Consider the following 19606-nt stretch of genomic DNA (forward strand, 5'->3'; position numbering starts at 1 on the left):
TTCACTGTCCCAAACAGTGCCTGACACACAAATAATGAATGGATGAGAACTCTAAAGAGGTTTTCCCTAACTGCCCATTTCATGTTGCCTATTCACCCTTCACCCCCCATGGTTACTCTCTATTCACATAACTTTTTTTTTTTCCTACTTTGTTATTTGATATCCCCTCTACTAGAATACAAAATAAGCTATGTGGGGGCAGGGACTCAAGATAGTAAACATGTTCTTATAAATATTCATTAAGGGAATCAATTCTAGAGAAGAAGGACTTTGAAATTTCTCAAATCCATTAACTGCATATGTAAATTTTATCTTGTGACAAATCTGATGATTTGCTTATTCAGTCAGAGTCAATGTTCAGTGGTCAGAATACATAATTAGGTACATTCTTTTTATCACTGTGGCTTGATATATTTGGCTGTTAAAGAATTCCCAGGGGTGGGGCACCTGGGTGACTCAGTCGGTTAAGCGACTGCCTTCGGCTCAGGTCATGATCCTGGGGTCCTGGGATCGAGCCCCCACGTCCGGCTCCCTGCTCAGCGGAGAGCCTGCTTCTCCCTCTCCCTCTGCCTGCCACTCTGCCTACTTGTGCTCTCTATCTCTCTGTCAAATAAATAAATAAAATCTTTAAAAAAAAAAAAAAGAATTCCCAGGGGTGCCTGGGTAGCTCAGTCAGTTAAGCATCTGCCTTCGGCTCAGGTCATGATCCCAGGGTCCTGGGATCGAGCCCCGCATTGGGTTCTCCCCTCAGTGGAGAGCCTGCTTCTTATTCTCTCTCTGTCATTCCCCCTGCTTGTGCTCTCGCGCTCTCTCTCTCAAATAAATAAAATCTCGAAAAAAAAAAAAAAGAATTCCCAGACTCTCCTTGGTAGTTTATAATAAATTAGGCAAATATTTTTTAAAAGTGCAATGATTGGTAAGACTCAAGACAAGATTTTTTTACAACATGCTGTAGAACCTTTCGCCTGTATGTAAAGGGAATCAAAGAAGATTTTCATTCTATATGGGAAGGATTTTTGATTATCACTGAAAGTAGCAAGTTGTACAGGGAAGAATAAGTGGGCACTGAAGTATTAATATGTAAAAAAATAAAACAGCTCTGATTTTATTCTGGAAAGTACATTACCATCCCTTCGGTTCCTGAGTATTTCCTGTGTGAGACTCAATGGTGATTCTCCCATTTGAGTCCTTTTTAATTATGGAAGAGTATAGCAGGTTTTATAGGAAATGATTACCACAAGAAAGTAGATCAAAAATCCAATTTGATTTTAAAGCTCTTTTCTATAGTCTCATAATAGGTAGCTGGGTCATACTTTTCTTTAAATTTCTTTTAAAAATATTGTAAGTTGGGGCTAGTTAATATTTAGACAAATCCATTATAGACATTAAAACAGACTATGGATTTTTCTTATATGTTATTAGATATTGACAGTTTCAGAATGAAAATGGAAAAAAACCTACCTTGCTATTGAGCATAGTAAAATGCATCTTTATATTAAGAAGAAGAAATTAAGAAGAAGAGCCTGGGTGGCTCAGTCAGTTAAGCATCTGCCTTTGGCTCAGGTCATGATCCCGGGGTTCTGGGATTGAGTCCTGCATCCGGCTCCCTGCTCAGCGGGAAGCCTGCTTCTCCCTCTGCCCCTCCGCTGCTTGTGCTTGCTCTCTCTGACAAATAAATAAAGAAAATCTTAAAAAAAAAAAAAGAAAGAAAGAAATCAGTGCATGAAAATTCAAATAACTCTACTAATCACGACCAGAAGTTTGTTTTGAGTGAATTTCATTCTGCTTTTTAACAGTAGGTATTATACCACTAGCACATTTTTAATAAACATTTTGTTGTATCCATTAACATGATTGGTTTCATTATTAACTCATTAAGTCGTTATCTAGGAAGAAAACTAGAAATAGTGCCATAAACTTGCTATAATCCGTTTTATCACAGTCACTTTATGACCAAAGAGTTTTTGGTTTGCTTGTTTTTTGAGATTCTACATGTCAGATCATATGGTATTCGTCTTTTCTGTCTGACTTACCTCACTTAGCATAATGCCCTCAAGGTCCGTCCATATTGTCACAAATGGCAGGATTTCCTTCTTTTTATGGCTGAATAATACTCCATTTATCCATCGATGGACACTTAGGTTGTTTCCCTGGCTTAGCTGTTGTAAATGATGCTACTGTGAACATGGGAGTGCAGATATCTCTTCAACATAGTATTTTTGTTTCCTTTGGATATATTCCCAGAAGTGGACTGAAACAGATTTTTTTAAGTTCATTATTGCCTACTTATAATAACTGTGTCCTGATAGCCTTAGGTCTATGATTCCAGAAGGTTGTGAAAATAAAAAAATTTGCTCCTGCTATAAACCTCAAACGTATCTCTAACAAGAACCTGTGGGCTGTCACTGGCCCAGCCTCTGGAGCACTGACGCAGCTTCCTTTGGTTATGTGAAAAAGCAAGTCCTGTGGCCCCAGAGCTGTGCATGAGCACCCCCTGCACCTGCTAGTTGGGTTTCCATACATGCCTGTGCATAACCAGATTCCGGCATCCATCCCTCAGCACAGTAGAGCATGTGGCGGCAGGATGAAGGAGGACCTAAAGGGAGGCTAGACGGCATGAGTCAGAGGAGGAGGAGGAACAATTGGGAGGGTTGAGATGTTGGTGGGCCATCCTTCTGGGTCAATAGGCTGGACTGGGGCTGGATTGGGCCTGGGGCAGGCGGTGGTGAAACCAGGTGGTTTGGATCTTCGGCACTCAGCTGTACTTAGAACTCCGTGTAGGCATCACTCAGAAGAATTCTACCCTGAGATTGTAAACTGACAGAAACTCCCCAGGCTTCCACAATTGGAGCCAGAGCATCTTTGGTGATACAGCAGCATAGAAAAGGAATCTTTCCAAAAGTAATAAACTTGCAAAGCAAAGTTAGAATGCTCCCAGGGTAACTGTAAGGCCAGTGAAAATCCTTAAAAGTTAGTCCAGGAAACATTTTATCATAAGGAACTTTGCAAGATTTTCTTACCCTTTTCAAATATAGTATATATATTATAAATTCCTTATGTATATATTCTTTATAGTATATTCCATATATATATATATATATATATATATATATATATATATATATCACATTGTACTATAATATAGTAGCTGTGGTCTTTCAGCTCTCCCTGTTCAACATCTTTTGTGGCATTGTTGAAAGCCACGAAACCACATATGTTTTATTTATTTTATTTTATTTTTTAAAAGATTTTTTATTTATTTATTTGACAGAGACACAGCGAGAGAGGGAACACAAGCAGGGGGAGTGGGAGAGGGAGAAGCAGGCTTCCCGCTGAGCAGGGAGCCCAATGCGGGGCTCGATCCTAGGACCCTGGGATCATGACCTGAGCCGAAGGCAGACGCCTAACGACTGAGCCAACCAGGCGCCTCACATATGTTTTAATATCTTAATTCTCTTTGCATGAAATAGAGTTTTATATGTTGTGGAAAACAGAAGAGAGAAAAGTCGTATACAAACAAACAAAAATCATGATTTGACATTGTTATTGATTTATTGGACCACAAATTGATTCAAGTGCAAAGAGGCAGAAATACATGACCTTTACAGTAAATGCCCATAGTTCTGTTGTTTTTTTTTTTAAGATTTTATTTATTTATTTATTTATTTGAGAGCGAGGGAGAGAGTACAAGCAGGGGGAGGGGCAGAGGGACAGGGAGAAGCAGACTCCCCGCCGAGCAGGGACCCTGATGCGGGACTCCATCCCAAGACCCCGGGATCATGACCTGAGCCGAAGTCAGACGCTCAACCAACTGAGCCACCCAGGTGCCCCAAACACCTTGTAGTTCTAACACATGAAACTGCTCAGTGTTACCTGTTTTTTTTTTAAAAATGGACTAAATGACGCTTCAAGGCAGACTTTGGCCTGATTTTTTTTACCTCTTTCTGTCCCAATCAATTTTTGAGCATTTTGTAAAGCACAATTTTCAAGTGTTCAGAATTTCACCTGGACATTTAAGTGCTCTAAAATTGCCGTCAATGTACCCTTTTGAATGAAAGGCAGCCCAGGGCTGCAGAAGGCTCAGGCTTTAGAATGAGATCATTGGGTTTGAATATCCACTCCATTATTTGTGGCCTAGGAGAACTCTTTTAAGCTTCATTTCCCTCATCTGGGAAAACCAGTTGCTGCTGGGATTAAAAGAAATGCGCCAGTCTCTGCATAATACACAGCACACCACTCAGACGTTCTATAGTTCTTATAATTTGATTATAAGTCGTGCCGTGTACAAGATGAAGGAGGACATGGAAGAGAAGAATAGAATTGCTTTACATCTGTATTATTTATTCATCTCCCTTTTCAAACATATTTGAAAACAGACCAGAAAGAGATAGTATGGTGAAATGACACAACCTTTTGAAAGCACTTTTGCATGCTACTCTGGAAGATGAGATGCTCTACTCTTCTACAAATCGGTACCTACTGAGTGAAGAATCTGTTCAGCTTTAGTTCACAAGCTGAAGTGCAGCAAACTTTTAATTCTGTGTGCCAAAAAGGCGACTACAAAATGAGAGGGCTTTACCAGCCACCTTATGCTATGGAGCATATACTGGGTAGAAGGTACTAAAAAAAGGCAAAGGAATCCAACCACCTTCTTACGTGGACCCAGGGGAGTGAGAAGCAGAGACTGGTAGGAGAGTATTCCCCCACCTCCTGTGGCCTCCACCGCCACAAAACAAGTGAGCTGGGAATCCAGAGCAACGCTAGACTCCAGCTGTGGCATTGGCCTGAGAAAGTTCTTAGGATATTAATGAGGTCAAAAGAAAGTGGAATTAAGGATCACATGGTCTCCCATTCAACTTATTATCCCAGTGATTCTGTGGAGGAGGGTGATTCCAAATCTCAATCTCTGTTGGGATTTAAGTGCTGTTCCACACTAGTCCTGCTAGGACCCTACCTAGGGCTATGGGCCACCTTTACATGTGTGTTTTCTGCCTTGCTTCCTTCTTACCGTGGGTCACTGAAGCACGTCCCGGGGCCCTGAGGAGAGAAGCGATGCTGGAAAAACCATAAAAAAAACATGGCAGGTTTCCTTCTGGGCTGAAAGTGCGTATGTGAGTGGGAGCGAGGCCAAGAGGCCTGAATGAGGAAAAGAGGAAGTCCTGTGAGGACTCTACAGCCAGCAGGCCAGAAATGTGGGTGTCCACTGAAAGCAGGGTATGTTTGGTTAAAAAAATAATGGTTTCATGGGATAAACATTCAAAGATTCCTTAAGCCATGTTCCGTTGGGACTTCAAGTTGGTTAAAAAAATAAACGCCTCTGTGACTGAGGACTACGGAAGAAAATGAGAATTCAAGAGATGGGACGGTGGAAGCAAACAGATCTGGGGAAGCCGTACCATGTTCTCAGGTCGGAGATAGTATGAAAGAATGCACGCTGGAGAAAACCATCTTGAGGGGCACCTGGGCTCTTGAGGGGCTCATTCGTTAAGCTCAGGTCATGATCCCAGGGTCCTGGGATCGAGCCCCACATCGGGCTCCCTGCTTGGCAGGAAGCGTGCTTCTCCCTCTCCCACTCCCCCTGCTTGTGTTCCCTCTCTCGCTGTGTCTCTCTCTGTCAAATAAATAAATAAAAATCTTTAAAAAAAAAAAAAAAAAAAGAAAGAAATCCATCTTGAATGTAATCGTCATTTAGCATTACGGCATATGGCAGGTCCTCAACTCTCTTAACTAGTTTGGTCTGAGGAGCGTCACAGTGGAAGAACACAGACGAAACCGTTCATGTAGGGCCTTAAAAGATGGGTGAATATGGGCAAACACTTATTTAGGTATGGCATTTATTGTGGTGTATAGCAAGTGCCCATTTATTTTTTATTAAGATTTTATTTATTCATTTATTTATTTATTTGAGAGTGAGTGGGTGAGCAGGGGGAGGAGCAGAGGAGGAAGAAGAAGGAGGGGGCAAGAATCTCAAGCAGACTCCCTGCTGAGCCCAGAGCCTGACACGGGGCTCAATCCCACGACCCTGAGATCATGATGGAGCCAAATCCAAGAGTCAGAGGCTTAACTGACTGAGCCACCCAGGTGCCCTGCAAATGCCCATTTATTGAGGACTCTCTATTCTGAACACTGGCCTGGCCTTGTGCGTGCATATTTTTAGAGTTTGGGTTTTTTGGGGGAGGACGGGCAGTGGTGGTTAGACTCCACATATAAGTGAGATCATATGGTATTTGCCTTTGTCTAACTTATATCATAAGCATAATGCCCTTGGGGTCCATGCAAGTCCATTGCAAATGGCAGGACTTCCCATACCTCGTGATGTGCATTTTCTGAAATCCCATAATCGTGCTGCCACATTGGTGTTATTACTCTTATTTTAGCCATGAGGAAACATTGCTCAGCGAGGATAAGAAATCATGCCCAGGCTGCTCACCTGGTAAATGGCAGAATCAGAGCTCAAATCCAGGCCCATTTAAAATACCCTGTTCTTGAACCCATGTGAATGGAATTGATGTAGAAAATGTCTTCCATGCAGTAGGCGCACTGCTTGAGTTAGAGCTGAAAGGAGTTCAGGGAACCAAAGGTGACATCATCATTTGGCCCTTTTGGTTCGCATCCTGGAGTCTTTTTCTCTTATTTTGATAAAAGCCTTGTTTCTCCTCTTCACTTTCACTGTTGTCCATTCTAATTTTAGAAACAGAGTTCCTGTAGTAAAGACACCGAGGGACGGGATTCCACTGTTCTTTCCTCCTCATATGTTGTATACAGCTGATTCCCCTATACAGCTCCACATTTACTGTGAGCAGTACTGGTTACAAGACGTGAGCCAAGCAAGGAGGAACACTCTGTATTTATGTCTTAAGACTGTCAGAACATAAAATTATTATCTGTGGCCCCTGTTACTATATGCTAGCCTGCACCACACCTTCAGTTTTTCTGTGTTTCAGTGTTTCCTCTTCCTGGGACTCCAGTCTTTGAAAAGTTAATGCATAAAAGACATGAGATTTTTCATAGGATCCTCTGTAGAGTTGTACGTTTAAAATTTACATCTTCTAGAGATGAAAACACATATGCAATGCTTAAACTCTGTATCCTCCAAAGAATAAAAGACCTTAAGGGAAATGAGATCACGCTAACATTAAAAAAAAAAAACAACTTGGATCTACATTTTTGTGATCAGAAACTCTCCTGAATAATGGAAAGATCTATTCAAGAAAATCCTATTTCTAGCAGTAAAACCAAGTCTGATTAAGACTATGTCTTCGTTTAAAGGGCACCGTCATATAAATTGCTGGTTGCAATTTAAAATGGTGCAGCCCATTTGGACGGTAATTTGGAACAGAATTTAAGAAAGTCTTGATAACTCATGGCTTACTCATGCTACCTCTGGGAATCTGTCCCAAGGAAAGAATTCGAAATAGAAAGAGGCTTTTTGTATAAAGATCTTTCAAAGTAGAATATTTATCTGTGAAAAAAAATTATAAACCTACATAGCAAAAAGTAAATAGTTGGAATAATTTTTAAATGGTAGATTTAAAAAGCATATCATATAAATAATATATTACTTTAAAAACTGGAAAAAAGTGAAATACGATTATAGCTGTGGGAGTAAAATCTATAATATTTAAAGAAATTTCAAGAAAAAAATGGAAGCACCATTACTTTATCAAGGATTGTGTTTCCCACAAAAATAGACTCAAAATGGATGAAAGACCTAAATGTGAGTCAGGAATCCATCAAAATCCTAGAGAACACAGGCAGCAACCTCTGTGACCTCAACCACAGCAACTTCTTGCTAGACACATCTCCAAAGGCAAGGGAAACAAAGGCAAAAATGAACTATTGGAACTTCATCAAGATAAAAAGCTTTTGCACAGCAAAGGGGAAATAGTTGACAAAACCAAAAGACAACTGACAGAATGAGTAAAGATATTTGCAAATGTCTTAACAGATAAAGGGTTAGTATCCAAAATCTATAAAGAAGTTATCAAACTCAACACCCAAAGAACAAATAATCCAATCAAGAAATGGGCAGAAGATATGAACAGACATTTCTCCAAAGAAGACATACAAATGGCCAACAGACACATGAAAAAATGCTCAACATCACTTGGCATCAGGGAAATGCAAATCAAAACTACAATGAGAGACCACCTCACACCAGTCAGAATGGCTAAAATTAACAAGTCAGGAAATGACAGATGTTGGTGAGGATGTGGAGAAAGAGGAATCCTCTTACACTATTGGTGGGAATGCAAACTGGTGTAGCCACTCTGGAAAACAGTATGGAGGTTCCTCAAAAAGTTGAAAATAAAGCTACCCTACGATCCAGCAATTGCACTACTGGGTATTTACCCCAAAGATACAAATGTAGTGATCTGAAGGGGCACGTGCACCCCAATGTTTATAGCAGCAATGTCCACAATAGCCAAACTATCAAAAGAGCCCAGATGTCCATCGACATATCAATGGATAGATGATGTGTTAATCTAGATGCAATGGAATACGACTCAGCCATCAAAACAATGAAATCTTGCCATTTGCAACGATGTGGATGGAACTAGAGGGTATTATGCTAAGCGAAATAATCAATCAGAGAAAGACAATTATATGATCTCACTCATGTGGAATTTAAGAAACAAAACAGAGGATCATAGGGGAAGGGAGGGAAAAATAAAACAAGACGAAACCAGAGAGGGAGACAAACCATAAGAGACTCTTAATCATAGGAAACAAAGTGAGGACTACTGGAGGGGAAGGAAGATGGGGAGATGGGATAACTGGGTGATGGACATTAAGGAGGACATGTGATGTAATGAACATTGGGTATTATATAAGACTGATGAATATCACTGAACTCTACCTCTGAAACTAGTAATACACTATATGTTAAATAATTGAATTTAAATTTAAAAAATAAAAAAATAAAGGATTGTGTTTCAGTGGTAGAATTATAGGCAACTTTTTTTTTCTTTCTTTTTTTAAAGTCCCTATTTCTAGGCACCTGGATGGCTCAGTTGGTAAAGCATCTGCCTTCAGCTCAGGTCATGATCCCAGAGTCCTGGGATCAAGTCCCGCATCAGGTTCCTTGCTCAGCAGGCAGCTTTCTTCTCCCTTGCCTGCCACTCCCCCTGCTTGTGCTCTCTCTCTCTCTGACAAATAAATAAATAAAATCTTTTTTTAAAAAGTCCCTATTTCCATTCGAGGAAGAGCACCTTCTATGTCATTAAAGATCATAGTGGATACCAAGAATCAGATTTCCTATACTTATGTCCACTCTGTGTCTACTGTGCCTTTATCCAGAATGTGGTAGCCTTTCTCAGTCTGCATATTGTGGATGGATCTGAGTGACTTCTTGGCTCTTAGCTTGGTCCTCAACCCAGACAACAATCCTGTGAACAGATTAACTGTGGAAAATTTGGAAATAAAGATGGGCTCTTATTCCAAATCCTCATTTTTCCTCCCTGACAAGCCAGGCAAAAGAAGAGCTCCTTCAGTAGGGAGAAACTGCTCAGAAAAAGTCCATGTGCCCACATTGTGAAAAAACACAATGCCAGTTAAGACAATAATACCGCTTTTCACCGTTTCTGTGCTTACCTGTTTTTTCCTCACCTTGTAGATAAATGGGAATTGCCTAGATAGAGGACAAATACTTAACCTGTAAATTTGCAAAGCATCAAATAATGAAGGATGGCTTAATTCATGTGACCATCTTCAATGGTTGACCAAACTCAAGGAGGAAAAATAATAGAATTAAAGGTCATTGATGGGCACCTGGGTGGCTCAGCCGGTTAGGTGTCCGACTCTTGGTTTCAGCTCAGGTCGTGACTTCAGGGTCGTGAGATCAAGCCCTGCATCAGGCTCTGCGCTCAGTGTGGGGTCTGCTTGAGACTCTCTCTCCTCTCCCTGTGCCCCTCCCGCTGTGCTCTCTCTCTCTCTCTCTCTCTTGCTCTCAAATAAATAAATCTTAAAAAAAAAGAATTAAAGGTCACTGATTTCATAATTCCCTGCAGCCATGAATTAGACATAGTCTCTGGTTCTTTTTTCACCCCAAACACTGTACTTCTAGAATTATATCATTATTCATTAAAGTAGCTGTTTGGGGTGGGAGTGGCAGTTACTAGGTCTTTTTCACTGAGACCAAAGAAGAACGGGGCACTTTATCCTTCTGTGTGTGTCTCCTGATTTCCAGTGGCTACAAGTTATTATGTTGTAAACACATGTTTCGGGACTTCATCTTCACCTTCATTACTTGTATTGCTTTCAAAGAGAACAGTGGCCTTTCCCTAGTTCAGAAATGGGTGGTATGCGGTGCACAGTGCAAAGATTTCCTGTGCCGTGAATACTAATGAGCTGTTTTGTGAGAAGGAACACAGATGGAAGAAAACAACAATGACAGTAGATAATTCAGTGTATGTTGGGTGGTATCATGGGGAGAAAAGAGAGGAACTCGGTTGTTTTTCTCTTTTCTTTTTTTTTTTTTTTTTTTTACTTTTTTCTCCCTTTCTTTTCCCTTTTTAGACAAAGCCCGTTGCATTTGCCGTTCGGACAAATGTCAGCTATAGTGCAGCCCACGAAGATGACGTTCCGGTGCCAGGCATGGCCATCTCCTTCGAAGCAAAAGATTTTCTGCATGTTAAGGAAGTAAGGAAAAGGATTTGAATTTCTGCCCGCATGCGTTTTCACCTTGAGACATCATTTCTTCTCTCTCACGGCCGTGACATAGCATTGCACGTGGCCCCCCCTTGTGTAACGTGCGCGGATGCAATGCCGCTCAACCTTTTCTAATATAAATATAACCTTTTTAAAGAAGAAAGAAGTCAAAGGCATCTTGCACTAAGTTCAGGGCTCCCCTGGGCTCTGTGACCCAGAAATTGGGAATTACTGGAGTAGAGGATCCTTTTTTATGCATAACCTGTACTTTTTCTTTTAATTTTTAACCTTGGCCGTGTGTCGTTTTCCCCTCACGTCTCAAGTTTAACCATCTGGGGAGGGTTAATAATAATACCTAGAATTCATGATCTCTCCTCTTCTGCTGACAATGCCTGAACGCAGACCCCGATGCCCTGGACCCTCCCTGGGTGGTAAATATCTGCCGTGGAAGGGAGAATGGTAGGCCTTGGAGCTACTGAGGCAAAGGAGTAGAGCAGAACACTCCCTTTTTCTCCATGCCAAAAGTCTCCACCTGTCAGTTAACAATGATTCATATCCGTACACTGGAAAAATGCACCCTTAGTTAAGGTTTATTTTGAGTCAACATTTATCAAATGCCTGCTCTGCAGAATATGGTATGAAAAGAGCAGAAATTCCCACTGAATGATGTTCTCAGTGTGTGAGTATGAGGTTTCCTTGGACCTGCAGGAATGAGAATTGGAGCGACTTGCATCTGAGGGATGATAGGTCATGAGGAGCATATGTAAATTTCAGTGCTCACTGTGATACGGGCTGTAAGTAAAGGAGGTGATGACTGCCAATTAAAAGAGCTTAGACTAGACTCCAATAACAAAAATGTATTAAAAAAAATAAATCCATACTCTCAAACTCTGGTAAAGAGGTAGAGAGGTACAGTTTTAGCCTCGACTCAAATATGTTTTTTTATATATGTAAGAAAAAAAAAGCCCAGAGAATTTATTTTTTTTAAGATTTTATTTATTTATTAGAGTGAGAGAGAGCACGAGCAGAGGGGAGGGAGCAAGGGCAGAGGCAGAGGGAGAAGCAGACTCCCCACTGAACAGGGAGCCCGAAGTGGGACTCGATCCCAGGACCCTGGGATCATGACCTGAGTCGAAGGCAGACGCTTAACCGACTGAGCCAGCTGGGTGCCCAAGCCTAGAGACTTTAGAGCCTACCATTTCATTAACTTTTAGAAAGAGATATGAATACTGGCTGGGAAGGAAAGATAGAAAAAGTTGTCAGAATTAATGACATGCCTGGAATCTGGCTTTACAACAGGAAGTTAGGTTAGTCTAGGGTTCCCTCCTGATGGCTGCTATTTGAAGAGAGATCTCTTTTCTACCATGGAAGGAAAAGAAAAACAGAGTGGGTAGTCTTCTTTGAAATGCTCAAGAACAGACTGGAAAGATACCATTCAGTTGAGAGAAGTAAAACCAAACATAAAGATTTAGGAAAAAATATTCTATCTGCAAGAGAGAAACTGTGAACATCCACGTGAGTGGAGAAATCCTCTGTGAATACTGTACCATAATCAGAAACCTGTTTGCACAGAGGGACATTTTGCTCTGACACAAGATATTTCAGGTAGATTTCGGTTTTTCTCTCCCACTCTTAATATTTTTAAGTAATCTGATTATAGAAGAGGCCTCTGTAGCACTCCCTAGTTCCTAATGGTCTCTTGATAGGAAGGGCTGTTAATCTTTGAACCAGGGGAGGTGATCCTACAGAAGCTGCATTGGAATTCAGGCTAGTCTCAAAGCATAGCAGTAAAGAGAAGGAAGAGTCTAGCCTGCCGGTGGATTGCTGAGCTCGTTGAAATACTTTACTCGTACATGCTCAACCACGAAACCCTTAGAGTTTCTCCAGTTGTGATGTTGAGGCATAGTTTACTGTAATTGCCGTAACATGCCTCTCCACCGAAAATAGTTAACGTAGAAGAAAAACAATCTGAAGGCATGAACTTCTGTGCACTGATGGCAAACAAATTTGATTTTGTCTTTAGAAATTTAACAATGACTGGTGGATAGGACGATTGGTGAAAGAAGGCTGTGAAATCGGATTCATTCCAAGCCCGGTGAAACTAGAAAATATGAGGCTACAGCATGAACAGAGAGCCAAGCAAGGGAAATTCTACTCCAGGTATGAGAAAAACAGCGTTTGTGTAAAAGTCCACATTATATGGTCATTTGTGTCTTCCTGTTTTCTGTGTCCCGCAGTCTTTATTATGTGTTGAAAAGCGGACTCGCGGTATGGTTTAGTGGTGGCATCCCAGCATCTGATTTTCATCTTATTTGGGAATCAAATTAATTGTTCTCGTTAATAATAAAGGCATCGAGTATTAAGTTTGGGCTTCAGTGCAGAGGAAGTTCTAACGTCCTAATCTCTTACTGAAAGCATTCTGGCCCTGAGCAGCCTTGGTGACTAATCCTGGTGTTGCTAGCTGCCCGGCAGGGTGGGGAGGCATTTTAGACATGACGGTCTTAGTCATCACTGGCCAGGAGCAGGTCTTGTGATCTGTTCATTTCATCCTCAGTTGGGAAACTCAGTTTTCAGGTCTACCCATTGCTAAGCACTTACAGGGAAACCCAGTATGAAACCAGTTAAAACTGCCTTTGCAGATAGCAGTTAAACGAATTATGTAATATGCTGGGGCTGAGTACTCCTTCCTAGGATTCTTGAAGTTATATGCCCCTCAATAAAAGAATCACTGGAAGACTGAAAAGAATTCACTCAGACATGGAGTGAATTTGAAATTGAACCTAATGTGGATACCTCTGAGAACATGGTCTGCTTCTCCCCGTGGGAAGGGATGTGATTTGGGCAAATCTTTTCACTAATGTGAACAGCTAGGCTTCTGTTTTCTCTAGCTTAGATTTTGTTTGTTTCTATAATGCTGTAAAATCCTTTGTATTCAATGGTAATACTTTAGCATTAGCAAGAATTTTTTTTTTTGATCAAGCATCTGCAAACCAGTAAAATATAAGATCCTTTTTGGTTTGGAACATCCATCTTCTTTAGTATTTTGTAACTGTCAGGTTCTTTTAGTTCAGATGCAGTTCCTCCCTTTTTGGAGACCTCTACCTCATCTCTGGCTTTCATTAATCCCTACGTTATTGGCGGCTCTCAGATTGTGAGATGCATGTAGTCATATAGAAGTAGATGCGTGCAGATCTACAAAGCATGTGCATCTGACTTGTAGGATGTTGAAGATCTGATTCTGTTCATACAATTTCCAGTGTTCTCCTGGCTTTATTGTGTACTCTTGTGTGTATTGTGTATTCTTCTGTTCTCTGTATTGATCCTGGTATCTTAATACTAGCTAATAAAATCTCAATGTGGAAAATTATTTTCATAGGGTATAGATATTGCTGTTTTCAATTTGGCGGTATATAGGTTGTTGAGGTTTGATGTTATCTCAGATAGGGGATGCTTGTTTTGGCTTTATTTGTTAAGAATAATTCAGCATTTTCAAGAGTTTTCCTGGTCAAGTAAGTTTAGGACAGTACTAGGTAGGTACTAGGAAATTATTTTTTTTAAAGATTTTATTTACTTATTTGACAGAGAGAGAGAGAACAAGCATGGGGAGCAGCAGAGGGAGAGGGAGAAGCAGGCTCCCCGCTGAGCAAGGAGCCCGATGCGGGGCTCGATCCCAGGATCCTGGGATCATGACCTGAGCCGAAGGCAGACACTTAACCAACTGAGCCACCCAGGTGTCCCTTTTCTGGGCCTTTAATACATCAATGTGTACTGTGAATCTGGGTAGTGGGATAGGGATATTTTTCATGCATATACTAAAATTATCTTAAATTTTTCTTGGTTCATGTCTTTGGAATAGCGTTTTGTAGAATGCATTATGGAAAATTTGGGATGGGTTTTTGCAGAGACATACTTATCTTTCTCTGCTTATTCGTGTACAAACCGAGAAAGGAAAACTACTTCCTAAAGCGTAGGAAGGGAGAAGTTTTGGCCAAAATTGTTAAGGAAGCATGGTTTCCTCTGCCTCCCGCGTGGTCATCCCTGGTCTGATGTGAGTCATCAGCTCAGCTTTATAAGCGCTTGCGGAAACAGTAGGTACTAGAGCTTCCACTTTCCAGATGGGGCAGCAGGCAAAGGGAAGGTGGGAAACTTGAGCAAGTTTGCACAACTAGTAAGCAGTAGAATCAGGATGAAAACTGGATTGATCTGACTGTAGCCTGACCTCAGACAGATTACCCTGCTCCATCGCACATCACGTAGTGAGGCCTGGCACAGCAAGGACAGAACAGATCATTATTAACATTGCCATCTGTTATTATTTACTATATTAGATAGATTGGCTTGCTATTGCATTTTTTTTTCCCTTAAGAGACTATGAATTACATTTGGGGAGTAACATCTCATAACTTATTCTAGGGAGCTAGGTTACCTTTCCTATAACTGGGTGTCTTTTCTCTTGATTTTCTTGATTTTATTTTGTCTTTTCTCTTTACCTAAGCTTTTGCCTCAGTCTGTGAAGGCATTTTTACTTGCTTTTAGAGATTTTTACATTTGGCTTCTAACACTCAAAGTACAGTTTTATTTTGAGGACGTAACCAGAATTCAGCAGTATGTAAAAACTCTGATTATTAAATTATAAAAATCGACAGAAATCAAAGGTAGTAAATTGGGGCAGAGGTCAGGAATGTTGCATTTGTCTAGAATGAAAAGGGCAAATTTGCATTTTGAACATTTTGACTATTTGTGCTGTTTGTCGAAATTTTACACAATCCAAATAATGCTTTGACTTTTATTAAAATTCAACGAGAATGTAAAACAGACCCATGCTTGAACTGAAATTAGACTTGGGACTTTAGAAAAAGTGAAAACAAAAACCAAACACATTAAAAAAAAACAAAAAAAACTTCTAGAAGAAAATGTTTTGGTCCTGGGGTAATGGGTATATTCTTGTAAAACGACCAGAAATTGCTTCTGTAAATACCACTTTTTATTAATTTTACATCCTGTCTGGTATCCTTGTTAAATGCACTGGCATATCTCTTAAGAACCTCAGAAAGATACAGAGGCTCCTGCTATAGCTGCTTTCCGTTTGTGATGTTGGTCTGTTTTACGCATTAAAATGCCAGAACAGAAGCAATACAATTCAACCTGCTTACTGGTGTTTTAGTGGAATTTATATTTTCATATTAATATTTATGTAACTTAAACATTGCCCTTCGGTGCATAGACATTGTAGCAAATTTTTTTTTTTAAGATTTTATTTATTTATTTGACAGAGACACAGTGAGAGAGGGAACACAAGCAGGGGGAGTGGGAGAGGGAGAAGCAGGCTTCCCGCGGAGCAGGGAGCCCGATGCGGGGCTCAATCCCAGGACCCCGGGATCACGACCTGAGCCAAAGGCAGACGCTTAACGACTGAGCCACCCAGGGGTCCCTGTAGCAAATTCTTTCAACTAGACCCAGGGTTGGCTCTGATAATAAATGTTAGGCAGTAAAACTGTCTTGCCAAAATCGCCTATCCCTTGCTACTCCTTCCCGTCGTCTTCACCTGTGAAGGAGGCCTTTTAGTAATAGGATATTTAGCGTGCTGGGATGCTGATAAAAAACATCAGTGCTCTTGTTCTGATGTTACGTCTAGAGTTTCCAAGACACTGGCATGTCACATATCGAATTTTAGAATGTGGTGGTTCCGTAGTATGTGCTCTTCAAATTGTGCCTCAATGAACCAGGTCGAAGCCTCCATGTTAGTCATGCGTGAGACACGTTCCGAATGCTAACTGCTAGTGAAGGGTTAAATCATGTCACACCGTGTTTGTCCCGTTCCTTTGTGTGTCTTGCAAAGGTTAGCAAGTTGAGTGTGGCAGTGTTTTTCTTCTATAGGTTGCTCAGGAAAGTTTGAATACTTTCGGTCTTAAGACACTAAAAGTGACCAAGCCGAGACAAAGAAGCAAACCAAATGAGGAGAAAACCCCAAGTCTTGGTGTTAACCTTAAGGTTCTCTGCACTGCTTCAGAGGGTCTCCAACCTAAGAAGCAAAGGAAGGCTCTGTTGCTGTCTCTCCGTGATGCTGGCAGAGAATTTGAGGGCTGCAGAAATTACCCAAGTTCTTTTCCATTCTCCCAGGGCCTTTTAAAATTAAACCTGGAATTTGAAACCGAGACTATTACATGGCTGTTTCAAGTACTCCAGGAATCTCCACTGGGAAGTTGCTATTTTCCTCCTTGTAGGAAAGACAAATTTAAAGTTCAGTAGAAACCCAATGACTAATCATGTTTATTGAGCGATACAAATGTTTTAATGTCTGAAATAAGTGTCAGGTGTAATAAAATTTTTGCTTTACTCCAGTAAATCAGGAGGAAATTCATCATCCAGTTTGGGTGACATAGTACCTAGTTCCAGAAAATCTACACCGCCATCATCCGGTAAGTAGGCAACGAGTGCGGAATGGTACACTCTGCATTTCATGCTCTCCTCGATCTCCTCTAGTTGTGTGACTGTACATACACAGGGCCCCTTTGTGAACCCTAGAAGGATTAAAAGCCATTAGAAATAAGAGTGCCTACATGGAGTAAGAAATAATATGGGGAAATTTTTTTCAGGGCTTTGAAAAAAGGAAATATGTCCATGTGTTCACTGTAAGTTGTTTAGATGACCAAAACGATGAATGTATCTAACTTTTTATCCCTATGCACACACACCCCCACACCGTGGTGCCCAGCACATTGTCATGGGCAGCGAATGGGTGAATGCCCACCATCAGCCACAGTGCAATGTGTGTTGTTGGCCTCAATATTCAATAAAGGCAGAAGAAGAATAAAAGCTTTCGAAAGCCAAGGAAAGGAGAATAAAGTGATGGTGATGAGTTTTATCCCAAAGGCTCTGTGGAAGATGGAGGAGATGAGTAGAAGTCTTGAAAAGAGACAGAAACACTTGTAGGAAGAGTAACTATTTTCTTTCCAAGGCAGTGGAGAAGGATGCCACATTAAATTTGAATTTCAGATGAATGAATAATTTTTTTCGTGTAAGTATTGTATGAGAAATACAGTAAAAAAAATTTATCTGAAACTGAAATTTGACTGTATTTTTCTTTGTTAAATCTGGCAACTCTACCATTCTGGAGTTGTATATAAATTGGAGACTAATTGGTAGAATTGCAGAAAGCCCATAATCATCAGAATCTTAGTGTGCTAAGAGATGCAGATGAGTCAGAGTAAGATCGCAAGGACTCACCAGCGGAGTATTTGAGTGAAATGATTCCTAGGGTGATTTTGAGGAAGCTGAAAGTGGGAAGAGCGCACATCTATGGACAAGTTAGGGAAGTGATTGCACTCTAGCCTGTCTTAAGAACAGGATTCCCCTATTACTCCTGATCACGCCTTGTTCCTGAATGTTGGTGACTTTTAGAGACCAAAGTCTTAATAAAAATGATAGAACTTTTTAAGTGCAAAATCTGAGCACTTAAATAAGAAATAAATCGTTTTAGGGTGCATATTGATTTCAAATACCTTGTACGTACGACTTGCAGTAATTCTAAGTTGTCCAAAATCAAGTAAAATAGTATGTTTGAAATGAAAATTGAAGCCCTTTTAGGGATTATGTGAGGCTTCTGTCTTCCCTCCACCAGTGGAGGGTAGCTGTTTACTGAATGCACAGGGCAAAGGAGGCTTATCTCCACTCCTTCTCAAACATGTAAAATTATAGAGATTAGGACAGAAAGCTGTACCCTTTGTATAATATCTTAAAAGCCGTCTCAGAGACTCCAGAGGACTATCACCAGGCTCCTGAAATGGGGAAATGTTACATCATCTAGTGATAGTACTGCAGCCCCATCCGCAGAGGTCAGCACTACCCCTATAGACCAGGAAAAGTGTGTTTGTAAAATAACATTCTGTTTTTGTAGACAGATATTTATCATTAAAACTAAAGGTTACTACAATAAAGTAAAGATGATTTAAAACTTGATCCAAGTTTTATACAGATACAGGACGTTGGAATAACTTCTCTGAATACCGAGAACAGAAAACACTCGCGACTTAAAGGACTGGAGACATTTGCTAACTATGAATTTATAGTCGGGCACATCAGGAACCTGCTATAATTTTCATATCAATGCCACAGCTTCTCTAAAGGAAAACTTCAGAGAATTTCTACAGAGAAGATTCCCCCACCCCACCCCACCCCACCTCCAGGGTAAACTGCCTAACCAGTCCAGTATGGATTGGCCTACAGTCCTAACTTTCACCTGTATCTCCCAGAGGCCCTATCTACAATTCACCTCACCCATTGCTAGACCGAAGAATACAAGCATTTGCCTAAAGTAAATATACTTGGAGTTTCTCAAGGAGTTGAAAAAGGAAAAATTTCTACTTCTCCTCTAGGTAATGGGGTGGTAGCCAGTTACACAACACACACCCCAGACCTACTTGTGCATGCCTGCACGGGTCACCCCAGCATGCCCCTCAACTGGACCCAAGTGTCTAAGATGAAGTTACAAATTAGATTTCAAAAAATGCTGCCAAGGCTCTCCACCAAAAAAAAAAAAAAAATTCTGTTGAGGACCAATAGAAGAAACTGTTTTCATATTTATGGAAGTAGTTTTCCCAATACTAATGTTTTCCAAGGTCTGCAGATACAAGTATGAAACAAAAAAGGGCAACCATCTGAGTCTAATAAAGTGTATGGAGCTCTGAAGAGTTGAACATGCTTCTTAACTGTCTTAGTAAATTTCTTTAATGTGTTTTGAAAGCGGCCAAATGTTTTAGAATTCTCTGTGTTTTGGAATGAACCCAGATGCTTTTAAATTTAAGTTAACCAAAAGTCAGAACTAATAAATTGGAAAGTTCTCAATTAGGCATTTTGAGCCCTTGTGTCCAAATATAGGTAAATTTCAAACCTGACTCAGGCTCTGAGGCTATGTGTGGGTCGCCAAACATCTGGGCAATATTATAGCTAAACTTTT

General features: G+C 40.6%; 1 protein-coding gene across 6 annotated transcripts in view; it reads left to right on the top strand.

Moving 5' to 3' along the window:
* The window catches only part of CACNB2 (calcium voltage-gated channel auxiliary subunit beta 2), a 382140-nt gene that overhangs the window by 329078 nt on the left and 33456 nt on the right, over positions 1–19606 (top strand). For all 6 annotated transcript variants that reach the window (XM_032425595.1, XM_032425597.1, XM_032425596.1 and 3 more), the window contains 3 exons: positions 10519–10641; positions 12674–12810; positions 16993–17069. In XM_032425595.1, the coding sequence (XP_032281486.1) occupies positions 10519–10641; positions 12674–12810; positions 16993–17069 (337 nt within the window). The remainder of the gene's footprint in view (positions 1–10518; positions 10642–12673; positions 12811–16992; positions 17070–19606) is intronic.

The sequence above is a fragment of the Phoca vitulina genome, unplaced genomic scaffold, assembly GCF_004348235.1.
Source record: "Phoca vitulina isolate PV1807 unplaced genomic scaffold, GSC_HSeal_1.0 scaffold33, whole genome shotgun sequence".
Lineage (NCBI taxonomy): Eukaryota > Metazoa > Chordata > Mammalia > Carnivora > Phocidae > Phoca > Phoca vitulina.